This window comes from Protomyctophum bolini (assembly GCF_963924005.1).
Source record: "Protomyctophum bolini genome assembly, chromosome: 11".
NCBI lineage: Eukaryota > Metazoa > Chordata > Actinopteri > Myctophiformes > Myctophidae > Protomyctophum > Protomyctophum bolini.
Window position 1 is genome coordinate 21462289 of NC_137872.1, and position 25239 is coordinate 21487527.

At 39.3% G+C, this 25239-nt stretch overlaps 2 protein-coding genes across 7 annotated transcripts in view; both read right to left on the minus strand.

Annotated features, from left to right (window-relative positions):
• Positions 1-25239, minus strand: part of LOC308323795 (uncharacterized protein) — a 144653-nt gene that overhangs the window by 107122 nt on the left and 12292 nt on the right. For 2 of the 4 annotated variants that reach the window (XM_080775620.1, XM_080775621.1), the window contains one exon: positions 23149-24391. In XM_080775620.1, the coding sequence (XP_080631746.1) occupies positions 24240-24391 (152 nt within the window). In that variant the 3' untranslated portion in view covers positions 23149-24239. Of the gene's footprint in view, positions 1-21452; positions 22704-23148; positions 24392-25239 lie in introns of those variants that run through there. The other 2 variants (XR_013964848.1, XM_080775622.1) reach the window with 2 other exon arrangements.
• LOC308323843 (glucose-1-phosphate adenylyltransferase) lies at positions 11199-18915 on the minus strand. 3 transcript variants are annotated; one of them, XM_080775695.1, is made up of 9 exons: positions 18806-18915; positions 17761-17966; positions 17376-17465; positions 16244-16323; positions 15556-15671; positions 14961-15058; positions 14217-14285; positions 13716-13774; positions 11199-12431 (listed from the first exon to the last, which is right to left on the minus strand). In XM_080775695.1, exons 2-9 carry the CDS (start codon positions 17950-17952, stop codon positions 12311-12313), a joined length of 825 nt encoding a protein of 274 aa, XP_080631821.1. In that variant the 5' UTR covers positions 17953-17966; positions 18806-18915; the 3' UTR covers positions 11199-12310. The 3 variants fall into 3 exon arrangements, with proteins under 3 accessions (XP_080631821.1, XP_080631823.1, XP_080631822.1); XM_080775697.1 differs by having other exon boundaries at positions 17761-17962; positions 18802-18836; XM_080775696.1 differs by lacking the exon at positions 18806-18915 and adding an exon at positions 18662-18795.

The window sequence follows — 25239 nt, forward strand, 5'->3', positions numbered from 1 at the left end:
TGGGCTATAGCCCATATCGTACGGCATACTATGGCACGCCGTTTTTCATCATTTTTGAGGATTTGAAAAAAATGAAAAAATAAAAAAAACGGTGGGTTATAGCCCATGTTTTTTGAAATTTTGAAAAAAAAAGTTAGCCTCGTTTCTCATCATTTTGAACCGTGGGCTATAGCCCATATCGTACGGCATACTATGGCACGCCGTTTTTCATCATTTTTGAGGATTTGAAAAAAACGAAAAAATGAAAAAAACGGTGGGTTATAGCCCATGTTTTTTGAAATTTTGAAAAAAAAAGTTAGCCTCGTTTCTCATCATTTTGGACCGTGGGCTATAGCCCATATCGTACGGCATACTATGGCACGCCGTTTTTCAAAAATTTTGAGGATTTGAAAAAAAATGAAAAATGAAAAAAACGGTGGGTTATAGCCCATGTTTTTTGAAATTTTGAAAAAAAAAGTTAGCCTAGTTTCTCATCATTTTGAACCGTGGGCTATAGCCCATATCGTACGGCATACTATGGCACGCCGTTTTTCATCATTTTTGAGGATTTGAAAAAAATTAAAAAATTAAAAAAACGGTGGGTTATAGCCCATGTTTTTTGAAATTTTGAAAAAAAAAGTTAGCCTCGTTTCTCATCATTTTGAACCGTGGGCTATAGCCCATATCGTACGGCATACTATGGCACGCCGTTTTTCATCATTTTTGAGGATTTGAAAAAAATGAAAAAATAAAAAAAACGGTGGGTTATAGCCCATGTTTTTTGAAATTTTGAAAAAAAAAGTTAGCCTCGTTTCTCATCATTTTGGACCGTGGGCTATAGCCCATATCGTAAGGCATACTATGGCACGCCGTTTTTCATAATTGAGGATTTGAAAAAAATGAAAAATGAAAAAAACGGTGGGTTATAGCCCATGTTTTTTGAAATTTTGAAAAAAAAAGTTAGCCTCGTTTCTCATCATTTTGGACCGTGGGCTATAGCCCATATCGTACGGCATACTATAGCGCGCAGTTTTTCATCATTTTTGAAGATTTGAAAAAAATTACGAAATGACAAAAACGATGGGTTATAGCCCATGTTTTTTGAAATTTTGAAAAAAAAAGTTAGCCTAGTTTCTCATCATTTTGAACCGTGGGCTATAGCCCATATCGTACGGCATACTATGGCACGCCGTTTTTCAACATTTTTGAGGATTTGAAAAAAATGAAAAAAACGGTGGGTTATAGCCCATGTTTTTTGAAATTTTGAAAAAAAAAGTTAGCCTCGTTTCTCATCATTTTGGACCGTGGGCTATAGCCCATATCGTACGGCATACTATGGCACGCCGTTTTTCATCATTTTTGAGGATTTGAAAAAAATGAAAAATGAAAAAAACGGTGGGTTATAGCCCATGTTTTTTGAAATTTTGAAAAAAAAAGTTAGCCTCGTTTCTCATCATTTTGGACCGTGGGCTATAGCCCATATCGTACGGCATACTATAGCGCGCAGTTTTTCATCATTTTTGAAGATTTGAAAAAAATTACAAAATGACAAAAACGATGGGTTATAGCCCATGTTTTTTGAAATTTTGAAAAAAAAAGTTAGCCTAGTTTCTCATCATTTTGAACCGTGGGCTATAGCCCATATCGTACGGCATACTATGGCACGCCGTTTTTCAACATTTTTGAGGATTTGAAAAAAATGAAAAAAACGGTGGGTTATAGCCCATGTTTTTTGAAATTTTGAAAAAAAAAGTTAGCCTCGTTTCTCATCATTTTGGACCGTGGGCTATAGCCCATATCGTACGGCATACTATGGCACGCCGTTTTTCATCATTTTTGAGGATTTGAAAAAAATGAAAAATGAAAAAAACGGTGGGTTATAGCCCATGTTTTTTGAAATTTTGAAAAAAAAAGTTAGCCTCGTTTCTCATCATTTTGGACCGTGGGCTATAGCCCATATCGTACGGCATACTATAGCGCGCAGTTTTTCATCATTTTTGAAGATTTGAAAGAAATTACAAAATGACAAAAACGATGGGTTATAGCCCATGTTTTTTGAAATTTTGAAAAAAAAAGTTAGCCTAGTTTCTCATCATTTTGAACCGTGGGTTATAGCCCATATCGTACGGCATACTATGGCACGCCGTTTTTCATCATTTTTGAGGATTTGAAAAAAATGAAAAAAACAGTGGGTTATAGCCCATGTTTTTTGAAATTTTGAAAAAAAAAGTTAGCCTCGTTTCTCATAATTTTTGACCATGGGCTGTAGCCCATCTCAGACGGCATACTATAGCATGCAGTTTTTCATAATTTGAGGATACTACTAGTAGTATCCTCTATATAGTATAAGTATACTACTACTTATACTTATTATACTACTAAGTTATACTACTAGTACTTGGGGTTATCATCTATGAAAAGGCAACACAATGAGCAGAAGAAAAAAAAGAAACCATGTAAATACAACAAATTGAGCAGAGCACTGCAGGGACTTGAACCCCGCTCTGGTAAACCAGGAGTACCACAACCAGTGCCTTAGTTTGTTTTATTGTAATTTACAGGTCCATTATTTTCATCCTGTACTCAAATCCTGCAAAACGTCATGCAGTCCGAAACCATGGACTATAGTATACCTTTTTTACGTGATTCATCTTTTTTTCAAATCCTCAAATCTTGAAAAATCACACCCGTGTGAAGTAAGTGCTGCAACTCTGTTGGGTTGCACCACGGCATACTATAGAGCGTCGCAGTCCCGCCCCCTCGAGTGACCCGGAAAATAAATCCCTCTTCATTTTCCTCAGACTTTTCAGAAAGTATTTATTAAAGACGTTTACGCCGTGGACAAAGACAACTGGAGTTGTGACAAATCATGACGGCACAATGTTTTGGGCAAAACAAAGAATTAGAAAAAAAACGGCAGGTACAACACTTTGTTGTTTTTCTTCTTTGTTTGGGCCAAGATATTGTGTTTGTTGTCATGATTCGTCACCACTCTGCTTTGTACGACACTTGGGTCTTTAAATAAATACTTTGAAATGTCTATGGGAAAAATGCATTGGGATTAATTTCCTGGGCCTGGCATCGACATGAAAGCTTTTTTTCCAATCCTCTTAAATCATGAGCTTGTAGCATCAGATCTTTTTGCCAATGTTCCCCTCAGAATAGTGATTCTAGGGTTAATGTAATTAATGTAGCAAATACATAAATGAAAATTTGATTTATTACATTAATGATATGAACGAATGGATATTAAATGAAAAAAGTATCAATCAAAGATTTGGCACTCCTCTGTAGTAACGAGGAAACCCTATACTAGGGGTCCGAGAACCATGTGATCAGAACCATCACTGGCCTCTACACTGGCTCCCGGTTAAATACATATAGTTCAAAATCCTCACATGGTCAGGCACCACAATATTTCAAAGAACTCATCGATCCCTACAATCTTAACAGAACAGTGTGTTCATAGTTTACAAAAATGTTTAGTCCTGAATATCAAAAGTTACAATAGGAGGCAGAGCGTTTAAGTTCTCCCGGCATCTGTCCTCGGGGGTGACACGCTCTGCACAGTAAAGACTAGATTAAAAACCTCTATGACAAAAGGTCACCCGAAAAAGTAACGAGGGTGAGACGAGAACCCCTCCACCCAACCCCTCGGCGTGGTCACGCCACCAGGGCGAGTTAATTGCACAACCAAACACTGTTGTATATATATCAGTATATTATGTACACGTAATAGAGGCTAGTATTTTATAGAGAAAGGCTTTATTATGTGATGGGAGTTTAATTGTGTTTAAGTGCTTTGCATTATATGAAATGTCTTGTCGTAGTTTACCGTTTTGCCTCATTCTAGTGTTGTTCTATAACCCACTGAGTATTTACTTTAATAAAGATTAGTCTGTGGTCCTTCCAGGTTCGGACAGGACTACAGTTTGTAGTAAACTCAGTCTTTTAATTAATTTCCATATATAAATGTTTAGGCATTTTGAGCAAAGATCCCAGGAGGAGAGAGATACAAAAGTCAGAATACGAAAGTGAGGCAAGAGGAGACACATGGGTAGGGATGGAGCTCATTAATTTATATCGATAACGATCAGGCTTAGAGCAATTTATATTATTTTGACACAGTAAAGAACCTGGGGGTTATCATCTATGAAAAGGAAACAATGAGCAGAAAATGAACCATGTAAATACAACAAATTGAGGGCACCGCAGGGAGTTGAACCCCGTTCTGGTAAACCAGGAGTACCACACCAGTGCCTTAGTTTTTGTTTATAATTTACAGGTCCAAATCAGTCATTAGTTTAAATTTTGCAATATAATTAAAAGAGAGAGCCTACACACTCAATTTGAATCTTGACTATAATGATAGCCATGCTTATATCTTTATACAATTGAAAGCCGGAAGACTCACTCCACAAATACCTTAAGGAAAACTCCTCAGACATAAACTAAGAAAATATTTTGTCATGCTCATAAAGTGCTGCAAAGTGCTAAAAGTGAAAAGTGCAGCAGAAAACGTTTGGGTCATAGGCCCATCGTCAATGCCAAAGTTTTAGCTGCAAATGGCAGCATAAATAAATCACATCAATACACACCACATAATGTGATGTTAACTGACACGATGAAGCTTGCACATTATAAGACATGCATCACATCAACCAACATCACATACCTAGCCCTACCCTAACCCTAAGTTAATTATGTGATGTTGGGATGACATGATGAAGCCTTACTCACAAATGTGAAATGAGACAAGACATAAACACACATCACATACCGGGCCTGTGTTCATAGGTGATGTGGGCTTACGTAATGAAGCTTTACTCACAAATTAGATCTGATAATATAGCACGAACAATGGTCTTATGACCTAGATGTTTGCTGCTGCACTTTTCACTTCAAGCACTTTGAGCGCTTTATGAACATGAACAAAATAGATTTTCTTGGTCTCTGCCCAAGCAGTTGGCCTTTAGGTTTCCGTGGCGCAAGTATTTTTCTATCTAGTTGTCCCATGTAGGAAACATGGGGCAAGACTGTACAATTTATGCCATTTGTGGACGATTGACATAAATTATACGAGGTAGCAGCATTCTTTGCGCCCCAGTATTTGTCAGCAATATTATGAACATTAGTACACAACATAAACACAATTCATATGGCGCAATGCCAACAGACGTGAATGACGAGCTAGCCGCAATTGCTGTGAAAAATCACCTTTAAAAAAAACCACATAAATGCACATCACATATCGGCCTGTGTTCATATCTGATGTGAACTGACGTGATGACGCTTTACTGGTAAATTACATGAAACAGCTCCAAATGAGAAACTGTACGCGAGACATGAGCCAAGTCACACATACACTAGTGAAAAACTAGTGTCATAGATAGGAAGGAAAGAAAGAAATAAGAAATTACAATACAATAAAGCAAAATGCGATTAAAAACTCTGAGACCAAAAACAAATAAATTTATTAAAGCAAAGAAGAGAGAAAAGATGAAGGTTGGGTAAAAACCTTGTACGTCCAAAATGATTACTTTTATGGACCAAAACAACTGATCCAATATTATTAATATAATAATCTGTGTTCCAATGTTATTATTTAGTCACAAGCTCTTGCTGATACTTCACTGGTTTGAAAAACCACTAGAATGAGGCAATTTAAAATTATTAAATATTCAATAATGGATTATCTTTGCCTCATGAGATTGGCCATTTGCTACTTGTGTGTGACACTGTAGCATGACCAAGTAAGGAAATTAATTTACAAAAGGTTGAACTATGGAGATACAAGGTTTCTGCCCAACAGTCAAGGATAATAAACTACTCACTTACCTTCAATATCAGCACTAAACAAAATACACACACCAACGAAGAAAGCAAATGACACAGCGGTCATCATTTGCTTCCTCTTGTTAGTGTACACAGACCTACAGCATAGTAAGCTGTAAACACAGTGTTAAGGGGCTACATGCTACCATAATGACACAAGACATAAAGCACACACCTCCACATCACATAAAACACTAGTGAAGAACTAGGGAAAGATAGGCAAGAAGAAAGAAATTACCTAAATAAAATAAAGCAAAATGCGATTAAAAACTATGACAACAAAAAATAAACAACTTTATTAAAGAATAGAGAGGAGACACAAGAGAACATACATTATGTGATGTGGATGTGGACAGACTTTACCCGTAAATTATGTTAAACGATAAATAAATCACATGCCTCCACAAACATCACATAACTGATGTGGACTGGCATTATACACACAAATTAAGTGAAATTATACATGGCGCGAAAGACAACCTATGGTATGGTAGCATGTAGCCCACTTAAACAAGCAGCAGGAATCAGACGGTTAACTAACCTTCACTGATAACAGCACCGAGCAGTGGCAACAGCATAGAGTTCACCCAGCAGTGGCAACAGCATAGAGTTCACACCTCCAGTCCGCTTCACTTTCTGAAATGGCAGGGGAAAAGAAAATTAGTTGTCGGCCTACAGGATGACATTTTGGAAGTCATAACAGTCACTGACAGAGCTGTGTCACCATTATTACACACATTCTAGGGCTATAATCTGCCTTGTGCAACCATTTCTTTTATGAAGCCTAAAAGCTAAAAAGTTCTGTATGTAATTACCATGGGGGGCCTTCCGTCGCTCGGTTGAAGATAGCCGGTATTAATAGAGCCGCGTAGGTTGTATGGCACAATACGTCCCGAGCACCGTACGCCTCGTAATCTCAGGGAGCGTTCGTTGACACCGTTATTCGTTTCAGCTCAGCCGAGTAGACACTCTATTATCAATACCAGCCATCTCCTGAAGACTGCATCCAAGGTCACCGCATGACACCAAGGTCACATGATCAACCTGTAAGACACAAACATACACCAACATTACTCTTTATCCAGATATTATACATTGTAGAAAACACATCTTTGGAAATTCTTGCATTTTTCTTTTGCAACCAGATCTTATTTTAATGATGTTTGAGACAAAAAACACTTTCCTGGGGGTTTTTATGCGTTTAGATATTTCAGTATTTCAAAGAGTCCATGATGTCATGGACACTGGGCTCACTTCCTTCCTGGACTAAATGTTGTCTCAGTAAGACAGCCCTCCCCCTATCCACAAGGAGGAGCAGTGGCCCAAAGCATTGTGGGAATTGTAGTTCAGGAAGGAAGTGAGCCCGGTGTCCATGACATCATGGAGTCCATGGACACTTTGAAATACTAAAATATCTAAAAACACATAAAAACCCCAGGAAAGTGTGTCTCAAAAATCATTCAAATAAGATCTGGTTGCAAAAGGGGTGACGTGGCCCAATGAATGCGCCACAGTTACAACTTGTTTTACCATTATGTACTAAAGTAAAAGGGTATGGCATCAAAATGCACTTAAAAAATGACCAAATGTAGCTCATTACACAGAAATGTCCCATATCAAATGTTTGAAAGAAAAATTAATCTGAAAATAGCAGAACTACAATCTCACAATGCATTGCATCACAATGCATTGTGCGATTGTAGATCAGCTACTTCCAAATGGCCAAAATGTGGTTGTAGCCCAGTGGTAAATTGTGTAGCCAATGTAGCCAAAAGGATATATTTTTTTAAATAATCCGAATCTACAAAATAACTAGTAAAGTGTCCACATAATAGAATATAAAAGTACAATATTATTGTCCACAGTACTTCAGTAGATGTAATTATTTACTTTCCACCTGTTTGTTTGTTTATTTGTTTGTGTCTCAAAAAGTACCAACACATTCCTCATATTGTTGTCCTTTTAGAGTCACAATAAACAACCAACAGTCCTTCTAACACTAATATTAAAAAAACAACAGCGTTAATGTTGGCTAACAACCATGCGGTTCTAAAACAAACCTTACCTTGTTGCAGCTGCCCCAAACACACTGCTACGGAACGCGTGCGGTTCCATTTTAAATCATAAGCCCCGCCTACTGTATCCGGGTATAGACCGTCGGTCATTGGTCCGTCAGAGTGTATGGATCACATAGAGTTATTATACATGGATCACAGCTGTGTGGAAGGAAGCCGCACGCATGCGCGCGCACACACGCACGCACACACGACTGACAGACAGACAGACAGTTGATGGACAGTTCAACATAATTAATCGGTTCACATTGCTGTCGGTCGGAGGAGGAGGAGGAGGAGGATTTGCTGTGGTGAACGGAATGTTAGTCAAGTCAGTTACAGTTCCCACTGGGATTTCCTGACAGTGTGGGAGGGTGCCCCACTCCTGGGGAGGGAGTTGGCTGAGATCCAGGAAGGTGTTGCTGGCTGCAATGAATAAAGGTTGGGTTTTGGTTGGTATGTCTATCTATTAGTAAAGTAAATGAGGTGGTTGAATGGAGTGATAATAGTAGGCTATGTCTTCAGGTTTTTTCATGATTTTTCTATTTTTTTTATCGTTGAAAATCATGAAAAACAAACAACATAAGTATGTAGGCTATATTAAAAAAATGATGAAAATCTGTTTTTTCGGCGACATATACGTCGAACCAATCATGATCGACTTAATACTACTCATGTAGGCCTATAGCTTAATCGAGAAGCACATCTTTGGAGGTTATACATCAACGAAAAACAGTGGGAAGTGGGAATTCATTGGTATAGAAGGAATAACCTGGGAGAGAAACGGAGCAGAGGACAAACCTAATGAAATGTTGTCCAGCAGGGGGCGTGGGTTTTCCCAGGCTAGGACAAACCGTCACTAAAGAATTTCACGGTGTGCAGTTTTTGGTTTGCCATAAATGAGCAGTTGGACGATGGGCGGCACTATATCTGTATCTAAACATGACATTATAAATATGAGTCATCTTTGTGCTGCAATTATGGAAGTCCAGTGGTATAAAAAAGTACATTTTTTACTTACTCTGTCACAAGTACGTAAAAGTCTGGAATTCAAAATGTACTTGATTAAAAGTAGGCTCAAAATAATTAAGTATTGGTATCAAAAAGACCTTAAACTTCTAAAAGTAGAAAGTACTTTACATTATGTGAATGTCTCATTTCAAGTTTTCAAATTTTGAAAATAGCCGATCTGCAAGCTCACAGTGCGTCGCATCAATTCACGACACAGATGTGAGCTTGTAGATCGGCTTGTTTCAAATGATCTAAATGTATTTATAGGTCTGAAATCTTCTCTCATTGGGGGTCCCAGCATATATTTTCAAATGGGGGGTCCGCGGGCTATAATTAGTGCCAAATTTGGGGGTCCTTTACATGAAAAAAGTTTGGGAACCACTGCTTTAAAAAACATGATAATATGAGAGTCATCTCTGTGCTGTAATTATGGAGGTCATGTTGTGCGAGCAGTTTAGCGTCATCATCATACATGCAGCCAGCCAGCCAGCCTCCTCCAGCCAGAAGCAGCCAGAATGCAATGCAGACCTCGGTGAACTCCTTGAAAACATTCTCCAGTTTGGTGCGACCACTCAGGACATCATGAACTGCAGTTCAAGCTTAAAACGCACAACTTGAGGTCAATACGTTTTACACACTTGTTTCTGGAGCTCCACAAGAGACTTTACTGTACTTTATTAAAGGCAAAAATGCAACGTTTCGACCGTCTTGGTGGTCTTCAAACACATATGATAGTTATGTTAACTTTATGAACTAAATACAAATACATTCGACATAAAAAAAACTTATTTTAGACCAAAGTAATCCAAGCGGGACATGTTTGCATGTTTGGAATTGTAGCTGAAATCAATAATAATAAAGCCTATTATCAATATCCGGATATTATAACCTGTGGATGTGGCCCATGCATACCGTATATACAGCCCTACAGTATGTATTTACGAAGAAATGCCAGTATGCTTAACTAAATCTATTGATTGATTGATTTAAATATTTATTAACAGTTTGTAGAATTACAGTACATTTCAAGCACAAACTCAATACAAAGACTGTTAACTGTGAGTGGACGACCCAATTAAGCATTACACTTGTTTACAACAGGGTCCACATTGTTCAATTCATCAAAATATTTAGAGACGTACAAATAGACACATCTATGTAGTTAAAAACAGAACAGGAATTCATGATATAGGAAGCAAAAAGGGAAAAGATACTATACTACTATATAAACGTCGAAATTGTACATTAACAAACATAGGCCTAACTAGTAGGCTCTTCACCCTGGGTAGAGCTCCCGTAGACTTCTCTCCTCTACCTCTATCTCCGACCAAACCACACTTCCACCACACATCTCTCTATGCAAAATAAAACCTGCACACTCCCACAAAACATATAGACTACATTGCATTCGCCAAAAATGTCTTATTTACTGTTTAAATATTACTTTTCTGACCTAATAGACAGGGGGTACATGAGCACATGGCCGCATTCCTTTCGTTGAAATTGCGGAAATTGGAAATTTCGGAAATTTGGAAATCTGGAAATTGCGGAAATTGAAAATTGCGGAAAATTGCGGAAAAAATGCGGAAAATTGTACCATGTACAATTGTTTACCATGTAAATACAACAAATTGAGCAGGGCACTGCAGGGAGTTGCACCCCGTTCCGGTAAACCAGAAGTACAACACCAGTGCCTTAGTTTTTGTGTTGTCATTTACAGGTCCTTTCGTTGAAATGTAAATTTTACATTTCAACAGTAAAGTAATATATAAAGAAGAGAAACACAAAAGTAAAAAAATAACATTTTCGAATTACCTGTATTTGCTTTGATTTTTTAAACTTTCTCTAACCATTATTTGACACTTTTGGTTGTTGAAAAACAGCTTCTAACCATTATTTGACACTTTTGGTTGTTTCAAAATTTCAAAAAACATAACATGGGCTATAACCCATCGTTTTTTCGTTGAGCAGAGCAGAGCAGGAGAGCAGAGGGAAAAGATTGCCCAAATGATCTTCTGACTGTTTGGGGGAAGGGAACGAGACACTTCCTCGTTCCTCCCACACTAGAAGAGCAGATCTACAAGCTTGCATCGCGCCGCGCTGTGAGCTTGTAGATCTGATGGCTGCGACATTTAAAAACAGGACAATCCAGCCTGGTGACAGAGAGAATGCAAATTGCATGCAGACCGCGTCCATCTTACCATTAATGGCAAGGTGCTACCTATAGGTGCAATTCATCCAAACAGAAAAGTCCTATCTGATTGTATTAAACAACGACAAACTCAACCAACATTGCAGCAAAAGTGTTTGTTTCATAAAAGTCCACTGTAGACATGTTATGAGCTACTTTGGGTCCTTGCAGCTGATTCTTTTTCTAAGTGATAAGTTTGGAAGCGCTCGTTAGATAGGCTATCACTCAACTCCTCCTGCGTACCACCTGTTTTGAATTAGCACATAATGCAAGACGTTGCTTTACAGAAAACGAGTGCTTCTAAACTTAACTTCTAAACCGTGGGCAATACCCCACGGGGAGTAAAACACATTTTTACATGTTACCTCTCTCGTCTGAATTCCTGTCAGGAAATGTGATGCAAAACCAGCTTAGCTATAGCAATACGTTTTGTGAACGGAAAATATGCTAGGCTGGCTGGCATATAATTATTTTATTGCCCTGTTTTTATTTTCATGGTTCACCACACACCCACACACACACACACACACACAGTAATGCTCAGAGGAGACATGAGGTTGTTTAAATAAGAATTGAATGATTGTGTAGTTTATTCGAGAAATAATTAACATCATGTTAGTTTAACTGCGACCTTCGATCGTAATAACACAATCTACAAGCTCGTAGCTCGGCACTCGAGCTTGTAGATCTGCTATTTCTTTTTTAATCGTGAAAATGTGTCGCAAATCTTTGAACATACGATATATACTTTCACAGCGGGCATTTTGTATTCAAATCTTTGCATCTGGGAGGGTCCCTGAAACAACATATTTTGAGATGGGGGGTCCACGGCCAATTACATATATTGTTTTAGGTTCTTGGCATGAAATAGATAACAACTGATATAAACATAGGGTTTAGTTTGAGAACAACTGATATAATAAACATAAATCAGAAAACGTCATGATTCAGAAGACATTTGTTGAATCTGGTCTCAGGTCTAAATGACTAAAAATAAAGAAATATGATAGTGCTGTGAAACAAGTCTATGAACTATATGAAAACGTTGAATTTACAACAGAATGTTATACAATATGTACTTACAGCACTTTGTAAACTCTTGAGTTTTGAAACGTGCTATATAAATAAAGTGGATTGGATTGGATTGGATGTAGTGGTCCCTCCTTCATCTGTCTCTCTCTCTCTCAGCTAAAGGGTTCCTTCCTGGGCTGAAAACAATTCAGCACTTTTTAAATAGATTCTACACCATGTATGAGGTCACGTCCTGAAGCTTTGCTCTGAAGTACTGGTCACACTCAACGTAGGAGGCCAAGTTGCCAACGTCGAAACGCCCACATATCTCTTGAACGTACACCGGTTGCCTGAAATCAAACAACAGCAAAAAACTCATGTCTCAAACAACTGAAACAAGACACGCTTTTAATAAGCAAAAATATAGTTTTTTATTCTTGAGTGTCTTGCATTTTGTCTTGTATTTTGTGGAAAGGAGAGACACCCGCACACCGCCACTTGCTTGGTTCAGACGAAGGTTACAAGACCGAAACGTTGCTTCTTATATCTTATTCTTAAATAACCCAGCAAGTGGCGGTGTGCGGGTGTCTCTCCTTTCCACATTGGATATGCCTCATCATCATCGCACCTGCTCCAAATTACTTACCGGGTGTGCGGAAGTCATCTCTCTAGAAGTCTTGTATTTTGTACCTTGTATGGGTACAAGGTACTTGCTGGGTTATTTCAGACATGGGAGAAGACCTTAAGAGGCGGCTGTTCATAGCTACTGTGGAGTCGGTACTGCTGTATGGGGCCGAGACATGGACCCTCACAGTACAACAGGAAAAAGCCCTGGATGGAGTCGACACAAGAATGCTACGAATGGCACTAGGTGTCACATGGACGGATCGCATCAGAAATGTGGACCTCTATGGGGACCTACCACGCGTCACGGACAAAGTCAGAGAGAGAAGGATGAGGCTGGCAGGGCACTGCGTCAGGCACCCAGAACTTGAGGCAAGTAAATTGACCCTATATGGGAGCCAACCCAGGGCAAAGCCAGGAGGGGAAAGAAGCCGTACCACCTGTAGACGTGCTGCGGTGCGACAGCTTGGCTGACAACACTGCAGAGCTCAAGAACCTGATGTTGGATAGGAATTTGTGGAGGGCAGCGATCCAGGAATCCCGAGTTGGTGTTTTGTTAAAAGTTTAAAGCTCTATAGACTCTAGCAATTATTAAGACAGGGATGGAGAGACAGGGAAACTTCTGTTACTGAACATACACTCATTTAAGGTAAATATTATATGGGTTTCCAGATGTGGTATACAGAAGATAATATGGTATTAACCCATTTTGGGCGGGAACCCCTTTTGGTGTTAGCATTATGTTATGCTTTAGCTATTGAAAAATAGCAGATCTACAAGGTCTGCTATTTTTGAAAAATCGAAGAACGACTGACATAGAAACATAGCTTTTTCAGAAAACTGTAAGGATGTAGAAGACATTTTTAGATTCTGATCTCAGGTCAAAATGGGTTACGGTAAATATTATGTGGGTTTCCAGATGTGTAATGGACAGGTTCCAGATGTGTAGATATGGTATTAATGGACAGGTTCCAGATGTGTAGAATAGATAAGGTAAACAAACATCTTACCTTGGAATGAGCCAAGATACAAAGTTTCCTGGAGCATCTTTCCGTTCTATAGGAGCTTCCTATACGACAGTCAAACAAATCTATTAAAATTACGTGGTATATCGAAATGTATATTTTATTGTATTTATTTTCTCTTTTAAACGTATAGAACGCATCCTTATTCAGGGCATGTCATAATAAGCAAAGCTATTTGGTCTAGAGGGGGAAACAAGATGGCCCTAACAAAATACAGACGTGGGTGTGTAATGCACATGCCATGAGGTGTTAGCTAGCCAACTGGGTGGTGGATATTTTAGCTCTGTGAATGTAAGGATGCTCATGCCAGCCTCGCCCCAGGCCAAAACATCTACCCAATAAACAATGACATACAGTAGGATAACAATAGGGCTCACAGAGTAAGAACACATACAGGTACAGTTTAAGGGCTCTGGTAAAACTGCAGGCAAACCACCTGTTCTATGGATGAAAATGACATTCAAACACTGACGAATGGCAACTTACCCTGTTTTCTTCTAAAAAGGTGTCTAACTGTGGAAGGCTTCTTTTGGAAAACACATAGAAACAGGGACACTGAGGACAAAGGGACAGTTTCTTGGTTTGTTATTTACATAGAAACAGGGACACTGAGGACAAAGGGACAGTTTCTTGGTTTGTTACCAGAGCTTTCATCCAGACATGATTGATTGATTTCCCATTAGAGAATTCTGACTGATAAGCATCTCTCAAAAATACAGTCTTTCATGACGACACCAGACCCAGGAAATGAATCCCAATGCATTTTTCCCATAGACATTTCAAAAGGTATTTATTTAAAGACCTTTTAAGAGTCGTACGAAGCCAACTCGAGTCGTGACAAATCATGACAAATCATGACTCATGACTATTTTGGACGAAACAAATAATTACAAAGAAGAAAAAAGAGAAAAAAAGTGTTGTAACCTGCCGTTTTTTTCTACTTTCTAATTCTTTGTTTGGCCCAAAACATTGTGTTTATTGTCATGATTTGTCACGACAAGAGACTTTGGCTTTGTCCGCGGCGTAAACGACTTCCTGAAAAGTCCATGAGGAAAATGAACAGGATTTCTTTTCCGGGTCTCTCGAGGGGGCGGGACTGCGACACTCTATTACCTATCTATCTATCTGTCTATCTACCCAAAGACATTAAAGGCCAAAACTATTTACAAAATGTGTTCCAGAATAGCGTTTCAGCATTTCAGCATGTAGATGTGTTGGAAGAGGGCTTACTGCTCTCCTAGACGTGGTGTCTGTAGGAAGTGGTTTCTCCTTCATGCAGATTGCCCTCAGGTCTTCGTCCACTTCCAGTATCCCATATTTATGAGTCTCTGTGTGGCGAAAAAGACAAAGCATAACATCTACTGTAAACCATTGGTTCTCTGTGTGGAGAGAGTACATCATTGGTTCTGTGGGGGGAGAGAGACAGACATAATTATACTGTAAACCATTGGTTCTGTGTGGGGAAAGACAGATGTAGATTTTAAAAATATTTGAAATGCTGGGTCACTGGGAGCTGACCAGTACAACCACAGTCTTCTACTGTCGGTCACTGGGAGCTGACCAGTACAACCACAGTCTTGTACTGTCGGTCACTGGGAGCTGACCAGTACAACCACAGTCTCCCACTGTGGTCACTGGGAACTGACCAGTATAACCAGTCTTGTACTGTCGGTCGCTGGGAGCTGTGACGTTCTGAGGAAACTTGAAAATATCCTGACACATTGAATATCCAAGTGGGACCGATAAATATCTCAATAGAACATTCAGAAGGATAGCTTCATCTTTACACTGGATAAATATCTCAATAGAACATTCAGAAGGATACCTTCATCTTTACACTGGTAAGACAGAAGCAGACAGTTGGCATCACTCAGCGCCTGCAGCTCACAGAACCTCTCCTTCAGCCGACCCAAACTGAAGTCTTCTCTGAACAGCGTGTCCCTGTTTATACAGAGAGGAGACCTTTCATCTATCAACCCATTTTGGGCGGGAAGTACCCTTTTGGTGTATTAAACATTGTGTTATAATTTAGCTATTGAAAAATAGCAAATCTACAAGCTCATAGCGCGCCACCAAGTGGCGATCTACGAGCTTGTAGGTCTGCTATTTTTGAAAAATCCTGTATGAAAATGTGGCACAAATCTTTGAACATATTCAGAGTGAACGTTTTTAACTCAAATCCTTGCTACTGGGGGGGGTCCCTGGAACAACATATTTTCAGATGGGGGTCGGCGGCCAATGTCATATCTTTTTTGGGGTCCTTGACATGAAATATTGAGAACCACTGATAGGTAGAAACATAGGTATTTCAGAATCAGAAAACTGTCGTGATTTAGAGGACATTTTTAAAATGTCGATGTCAGGTCAAAATGGGTTAATACTCATCATCATCATCATCATTAGAAAAGCTTCTATCATCATCTTTATCGATACCCATTGTAGGACATTTGGTAATTCCATACACACACCACACATAAAGTTTATGAAAATGTATGGTCATAGTAAAAACCTACCCTCCAATCACCATGACATCATCTTCTATCTCAAAGTGCTTCACTGCCAGCTGCAAGCAGGCGACGGCTCCAAGACGCTCCTGAGGTCGTAAGAAATGGCCGTAGTTGTTAACGGATAAAAGCGTTAAAGTCTCACTATGTTCAACTGAAAACAGATCAGCCATGCTGGAGACAGTGTGGCCACAAGGGGGCGGGCCACGCTCATATTTTCTGGTCTTGTCCTAAAATTCAGAAATACTGGCAGGATATCCACTCCACCTTGGAGACCATTCTGTGTTTTGAGATACCTCTGTCTGTTTCTTTTCTACTGTTGGGAAATATCCCCGAAGAGTTTCTAATACATGATAAATATTTAATCAAGATCCTCTTAGCATCAAGTAAAAAAGCAATCACACGACGCTGGTGCCAACAGGACCCAACGAAAGATCAATGGATGGACATTATTGAGGAACTGTATACTATGGACAAATTAACATTCATACTGAGACTACAAGAGGATAAATTCTATAAAAAGTGGGAAAAGTGGAATCTCTTCTCTCAGCCTAGCGATATTGCAATATGATTTCATTGAATGTTTTTTGTAATATGAAAAATGCAGCTTTTTTCATTTACTTTTTGCCTTTTTCTTTTCTTTTTCTTTCTGTATTGTCTTGTTAGTTGTTTTGTCTGTTCTTCCTTCAATAAAAATTAAGTGAAAAAAAAAAGTCTCACTATGTTAAAGATGGAGTGCCATGATTTTCCCAAACTGAAACATGATCATCGGGTCTTATTGTTATATACCGGTAAGGAGGAATACTTTTTTCAAAAACGCCCACCAGTTCATTAAGTATGCCTGGTTTGATCCACCTGAACTGAAGCCGCACCCACAGATGTAATTGTATGATAAAGAGGAAGGGGTTAGGGGAGGGACTCATAATGTGATTGGCCCGTTTGACTGTCTAGGGTTCAACCTCAAGGAAGAAACCCTAAATACAAAGTGAATACATCATTGCACATAAAAACGACTCCAGGGTGTCTAATGAAGTACTGTCACCTCATAGACACATGAAAAACTGGAAAAATACAAAAATTGTGGCACTCCATCTTTAACTTTTTACAATGAATTAAATGTAATCTAAACGGTGGTTCTTACCTCGTTACTCCGGGTCTGGTCGTTGAGGATGTGGACCATGGAGAACCCGGCCGCCCACTCCTCGAACGCAGCATGGAAGACACTGTTGGTCTGTAGAATGTTACATTAATGTTTGAATGTCACAATACACAATACACAAGACACAATCAGAAACATAATACATACTAATAGTGTGAGAGTTCCACAGTCTCTTCTCTTGTATTTGCACAAGAGACGTGAAATAACAGCAGCAGATACCAGTTGAGCTAGTATAACTCTCCAGACTGACACTGCTATCTAGTGGCCAAAAAAAACAGAACCTACCTTTATACACATATGTTTAGGTCTAATAAGTTATAATAACCAATAATAGTATATAATTAGGAGAAACCGTGTTAATACTTACAACTACGTAGACGTGTGCCACGCAGCCGGACGCGCTCAGCGCGTGCACCCAGTGTGATATCAGAGCGCAGTGTCCTACAGGCAGCAGAGGCTTGGCTCTGCCGGACAGGTGGCTGAACTGACCGCTGGCGTCCCGCTCCACGTCCCTCTGCAGCCTCGTGCCATAGCCCGCCGCCAGGATAACAGCTCTCATAACGGAACGCCTGGCTGTACACGGCAATGATAGGATCACAGCTCTCATAACGGAACACCTGGCCGTACACGGCAATGATAGATGTGTACGTCATTGAAACGGTAACAGGTACGGTCACCCCTTTTCCATCTCGCCCACTACTCTACCTAGCTGTAAATAAACATAATTCATGTTGGTGAATGGTGATTATATAAAAGGTATTATCATATGAATTTATCATTGTTAAGTGGGGGCGAGTCGTTTGGTATTCTCTCTCTCTCTCTCTCTCTCTCTCTATGTATATATATATATATATATATATATATATATATATATATATATATATATATAGAGAGAGAGAGATGTATGTCTTTAAATGTTCTGATGAATTGAAAATGGTGGACCCTATTGTAAACAAGTGTAATGCTTTATGGTGTTGATATTGAGTTGTGCTTGAAATGTACTGTAATTCTGAAAATTGTTAGGCCTACTACAATCAATCAATCAAAGAAACATCATAATACATTAGGAAGCACTGTCCCTACCTACACTTTAGAAACAATAAAGCCCCCCAAAACAGCACAAATTCACAATCACAAATATTTACTTACTATTTACTTTACAAGCAACTTTAAAACAAACACCAAGTAGCTTATAATAAGCAGACGTGGCAACACAGCTTTCACACACTACACAACACATTCACAACAGTATCAGGAGTTACCGGTACCTAAGAGAGAGTGGACCGACCTCCTCAACCAGAACCACGGGTTTCATTCATCCTGGATGTTACAATAAAGCGATTCTCTGACTAACTGCTGTAGACAAATATTAGACACTACGTATTTAGCTGTTATTGGTAAAACATACAAACCCAAAGTTGGACTTCAGCCTATCCTCTCTGTGTAGCGGGTCTGGTCTTACACCAGAATTGGTGACCTAATGAATCCGGTCGCGGTTACGTCTCAATTCTATAACAACTTTATATTGTTAAAAAAAATCATTTCTAGCACGAAACCATATGAAAAATAACTTATCGGGATTGGGTAGCAGCGTTTCAATGCATTGCGTTCATTCATTTCATAAAAAATAAAAAAGGAACAGAGCGTCACAATATTCTATGGTTACCAATGTCAATATAACGCCTCGTTTTCTTTCCTCGAGTGAGCAAACCACGCCCCGCTGGCACGATGAGAGCGCTGATTGGTTAGATTGCTTCAGGAGTCTGGTCAACTTGCTTGTCAAAGACAATATTACAAAATAAGACAAAAATATTAAACTTGACTTTTTTCTCTGGCAGCAAAGTTTGAAAACACAGCATCACGGACTGGTGACCTGGATGTGACGTCATACACAAGACACTGTCTGAAGACATTGAATATTTTAAGTATTATAATATTATTTTTTATTAAGACAAATGTTGAAATTCAAAAATCACACCCGTGTGAAGTAAGGTGCAATCTTGTCATCGTACATCATCCAATAAAGAAATACTATACTTCATGAATTAATTTGTCAACTTATGTTTTCTCTTTTAACCATGATTAATTAAAAAAAACTCAGCTTTTCACAACTGAAGAGTTTTATATAAAAGCCCCAATTAAAACAGTTTCGGTGTTTAGAAAAGCCGATTTGCTTACCCACATGACGTAAATTCTCCTTTCATTGTCAATGACAAATGTGACACGATCGAGTGAAGGAAAACATGCTGTATATAGGTGCTAGCGCGCGGCGCCCCTCAAAAACAAATCACACGCGTGTGAAGTGAGGGGCGCTGTTATCATCATACATCATCTCATTCCGGCCAACCACAATTAGCTTGAAAATTGTCCAGTCATTGTCAAAGGGGATTTAATGTTTGTACAGGACAAGTTTGTGGACACTACAAGCTGGACATAGGAGGGGCTAGCTAGCACCCCTCAAAAATAAGACAGTGGGCATAATTGAATGAGTGGACATGATTTAAATTAAACTGTGTGCCTTCATTTGAATGCTGTTATCGTTTTGAATTAATCAGGACCATAATGATACACATAGTAGGCTAGCCTAGGGTCTTAAAGTAATGGTGGATCAAAATGTAATCTGGCCATTTGTTGTCTCAACTACAGTAGTAGTTATGAAGCACATGTGTGGTGTGTTGTGTATCGACAGCCCTATAGTTTGTACCTGATGCTACAATGCACACACTTTTTGGACTTGAGAGCTACTTTGAAAATGACCAGTTCAACAAGATCTACTCACCGAAACAATTATAATTCCATTGCTGAAAATACTGTAGTTAAAAAATGTACCTTTGGAATAGTGGCACTGGCGTTGCGTATGTATAAGACAAATGCACTTGGAATGGTAACGGGTTTTGCATTTAATTTGTAATTATACTGACATTTGTGAGCAGCAACAAGTGCAAGTATTGAAGTATTGCATTATGGGTTTGAGCTGACAGGCCCTTTTTGATGTCAATCAAGTCAACTTAATTCAAGTGGCAGATGCCAAAATTTGTATTTTTATATTTAAATTAAATATTATTTAGGGGCATGTCTACCTGCACAGCCTTTGTGATCTAGGCTACTGGTAGATCGCGATCTACCTTTTGGGCACCCCTGACTGCTAAGGTCATGCCTCCCTGTCCTTTGTTTTACTTTATTGTAGGCTACCTGCATGTCTAAAAGGTACTTTCCAAACTCTCTATGGCAATAGCACAAACTTTGGCATGCTACTAGTCCGACATACTTACACCTAGCAACCCCATTCAAACTTATTTAGGTTCATCTGACATGTTTGCCTGAAAAGGAATCTTTGAAATGTTTCATAGTCTAGTGCTAACCGTGCGCGGATAGGACCTATGCCTGTGTATTTTGAATACATTAAATCTATGTAAGATCACAGAGACATTCTAGGGATATTAACTTGCAAACTGAGAATATTCATCTAATAATCAAACATGTATTCACTAAAACTAAGAGTTACCTGATTTAACTGTATTTGTGTGCTTGTGCTCCGGGCAAGTGACTTCTGTGCCTGGACAAGTAAATTTACTTAACTCGAAAAGTTAATGTCAAGCCCTGCATTCTAGAAAATGCAGTAACAACAAATACACTTGTGTGCAGTTGAATGTGTGGGTGTGTGAATCTGTGCATGAGTGTGCATGCGTAACTTTAATTGTATACCTGTGTGTTGCATGATGAGTATACAGAATAAGGTTAGATTATGTGGTAGAAGCAAGTGGAGGTTTGATTCATCAGGCTGGCCCTCAAGTAATTTTCAAGGCAGATCACCACCACTGCCTTAAACATAGAGCAGTTTCCAGAGGAAGCACACCTGTTTTTTATTTCTTTAGATGTAGGAAGCATATTTGAAAGGGAATGCTTGTGGATGTCATATTACGTTGTCTGTCATGGTTTCCCCCCCAAAAAGTAATAATACATTATTCTTTACAACATACTGTAGTATACTACTACTAGTATACTAAGGTATACGTAGTAGGCCTATATAGTAGTATACTATAGTATACTACTATAGTATCCCAAGATCTACAGTTACTAGTTACTTTGATTTTGATTATATTTGAATGTGAAGTGAACTACAGAGCTATTCAAAGATTTGTGGAGTGTTTCTACATTGCAGTATTGATACTTTCACTTAAGTAAAGACAATGAGAGTACGTTTTCCACCACTGATGGACAGTGTCCATTATCTCACTCAGGTCAGAGCATAGACAAGCACACTGTTTAAATGTTCCCCACAGAAACCTCTCTATCATACAATACAGTGTGTCTGGCATGTCATGACTCATACATCAACAATAGCCTAGTGGTTTTCAATGCTTCTTGTATCAAGGCCCATTATTTATTCACCATTTGAGCCACGGACCGTACCATTTGATGAGATATAGCCTCTCAGACCCAAAATGAAACAATATTTCGTTATGGTTGGATTTTCTTTTCCACAATTCCATGCTGTATTGATGCTGTAGCTGTACTATAGGAGAGATAACAGGAAAACGATCAAAATAACAATCATTTCACATTCTCTAATTGTGTAGACTTGTAAATTAGGTAATGCAGATGTTTAACAATAATGTAACTCTTGAGAGCGAAAAATTTAACCAAACAGACCCGTAAGGGTTTCGTTTGATTTTACACTCTCAAAAGTAAAGGGTTCATTTGGTACGAACTCTCCATCATTTAGCTGGGGACCACCGGGAACCCTCTCAAGGACCACTGGTGGTCCCCGGACCACTGGTTGAAAACCACTGGGCCCTATATGTACAAGCTCCCACCACAAAGCGTTGTGAGCCTGCACATACACTAGGGTTTGGTGGACCCATAGACCAGGGGTTCCCAAAGGTGGGGTTGGGTCCCCACATGGGGTCGCGGGACACGTGACAAATGCACACCAAACGTGCAAGGTTGGGAATCCATAGGAACGCATCCCATAGACTTAAAGGGATATTTCACTTTCAAACACATTTTGGGTCATTTTATCGTCTCAGGCTTTTGTGAACACACAGACAGTTTTTAAATTGCTTGATTCAGTATTTAGATTTGATATTCATTTTAGCAGCCCTGCGCCCTTCCTATAAAACCAATTCTAACTTCCAAACTAGTGAAAATAGCAGATTTACAAGCTCCAAACTCCAAGCCAACTTTCCATGAAGGTGTCCAGATGTCCCTAGTGCCCACCGATCCTGTTATACTCTCCATATAATGTCCATCAGTCCAAGCGGTCAGTCTGTATACCATCGTGCAACAGGCTGGCTACCTTTCAATCATCTGTAAACAAAACATAATGAGTGATATATGTGTCAGAGCTGAAATCGACGTGTCAATATGAAATAAATGCTTAACATGTACTGTAGCTATAGGTGTAATGTTAGAGACCACAGAAGTGAACCTTTCAAGCCTGTTTTCTCAACTCGCTGTTTTCTGCAAGACATTACTGCCATATCTCCAAAACTGGTGGGTCAAACTGAACAACCAATATGTCAATTTGATTCCCTGCTTTCATATGACATAAAATGGTGGTGTACTGTAAAGTAACTAAGTACATTTACTTAAGTACTGTACTTATGTACAATTATTGAGGTATTTGTACTTTACTTGAGTATTCAAATTTCCAATATGAAGTGGGACATTCTGCGACTTGTTTGCGATTAATCACAATTCAGTCAGACAACTCACGAATAGTTTTAACCAATATTTATTATAGAATGAGAATACAAGTGTGCATATGATATTTTACTTGGCGTTCGGCTCTGCTGCATTTTCTACCTGCTCGGCACGATCTTAAAACATTAAGAGCAGGGAGATAGTTATACAATAAAACCCCCATGGGGAACATAAATAACAGAGCCCACCACACCACCACCACCACCACCGCTGGGGTGGTGGTGGGAGCAAACATCACATAACAACCAGGAACCATACTGTATGCAGAGGAAGGCAAGGAAGCTCTGAGAAGGAAGGGAAGTGGTCACGTGACTGGGCTGCGCCATGACACTTTCATGGACACTTTCATGGGAGCCAAACTCACACCGGAAGTGCAATGAATACATGGCAGTGAATGGAGCTGGCTGGACCAGCTCATAACAAACATTATTCATGAACAATTGAGACCTTTTGTAAAGTAATCACTTCTGGAAGATAACAGAAGACATATCTTGTTTTCTAATCACTTACTTTTCGATGTGCACAGAGTGCACAGTCTATATTTTTATCTGAGGATCTAAACAGCAGCAGGTATCGTTTCTGGCTCCGAAGTATCGCGAGATTTGGCTGCCAGACAGGAAACGGTATGGGAAATCTCGCGATACTTGGTGCATTCAGAAATGTACTTTGTGCTCTTTAGATACCATACCTCTATAAAAATTACACAGTGTACACATCGAATAACAACACAGCAGACAATAATGTGTTACATGTCTTCTGTTATTTTCCAGAAGTGATTACTTTACAAAAGGTCCCAATTGTTCATAAATAATGTTTGTTCATGAGCTGGTCACTGAGCTCTCATTGACTCCAGTGCATTCTGCCAAACTTCCGGGTAGTTTGGCTCCCATGAAAGTGTCCATGAAAAGTGTCATGGCGCAGCCCAGTCACGTGACCACTTCACTTCCTTCTCAGAGCTTCCTTAGAGGAAGGCAGGAAGAGCATGCAGTCTAGCATTCAGTCTAGTGAGCTTAAGTAGCCCGCCCAATTGGTCAGCTGACTGCCCATCAGCGAATGACGTGTGGGACTTGCACACACTTACACACCCACAGTAATGCAGCATGTTAACCCCTTGAGTATAGTATGCGCCTTGAATCGTTGCTACATTTTGATGCCAAAAGCTTTTTCCACCACTAGACTTGTGTTTGAACGTACCGCTGGTTGATTGACATAGCCAAAACTATCATCATAATCTTCTTCATCATCATCATCGCTGCTATCACTAACGTTGTTGCAGTAATCAGCCTTCCCACCTGGAACAGAGGTTTGGAATAGGGATGCGTTAATCCATTGAGACCTGAGACCAGATTCCACAAAATGTCTTCTAAATCATGTTTCTATAACAGTGCTGCTCAAACGTTTTCATGTCAAGGACCCCAAATATTATATCGTTGCTGTCGGGAGGAAACCTCCCAACTCCATTGGAACCTCAAACTGTCTGCTAAAGCAACTAATTCCACCACCTCTCCCCGTCTCATGCAAGTAATTGACAATAATATAAACTCACAACACCAACTTTGATGAGGCAGTATTACTTTGCTTTCAAAATATAAGGTTTTCTTAATTTGCTGAAAATTTTATATTTTTAATTTCCTGAAAAATGAACTTGTAGTCACGTGTTTTCTTCCCGACAGCAGATATATGTATTTGGCCGCCAGGACCCCCAAAGTTGTTTCAGGGACCCCCAGATGTGTGTTAATGTGTTAAGGTTCATCTTGGTGTGGAACCATTCCAAGGCAAATACAAGAAAAATGCAGCTGGTGATAAAGCCCCATTTGCATATAGGCTACTAGACCCTGATTTGTCCGTCATGCACTACTTCGGAGGGTAGTTTTTTTCTTTCTTAGCAATGACAGTCTGGTTTCCAGGCTATAATTTGATGACGGCCAGAGTCTCCGTTAGCATTAGCAGTAGCACATGATTAGTTTAGGAATAAGACAAAAGCACATACATCTCCATGAATTCAAGTCTTGTAATTAATTCAGTGGTTCCCAAACAATTTAGCCCATGGCCCAAAGAGACATCTGACACCCAAACTAGTGAAAATAGCCGATCTACAAGGTCACAATGCGGCGTGTTGTGAGCGTGTAGAGATCAGCAA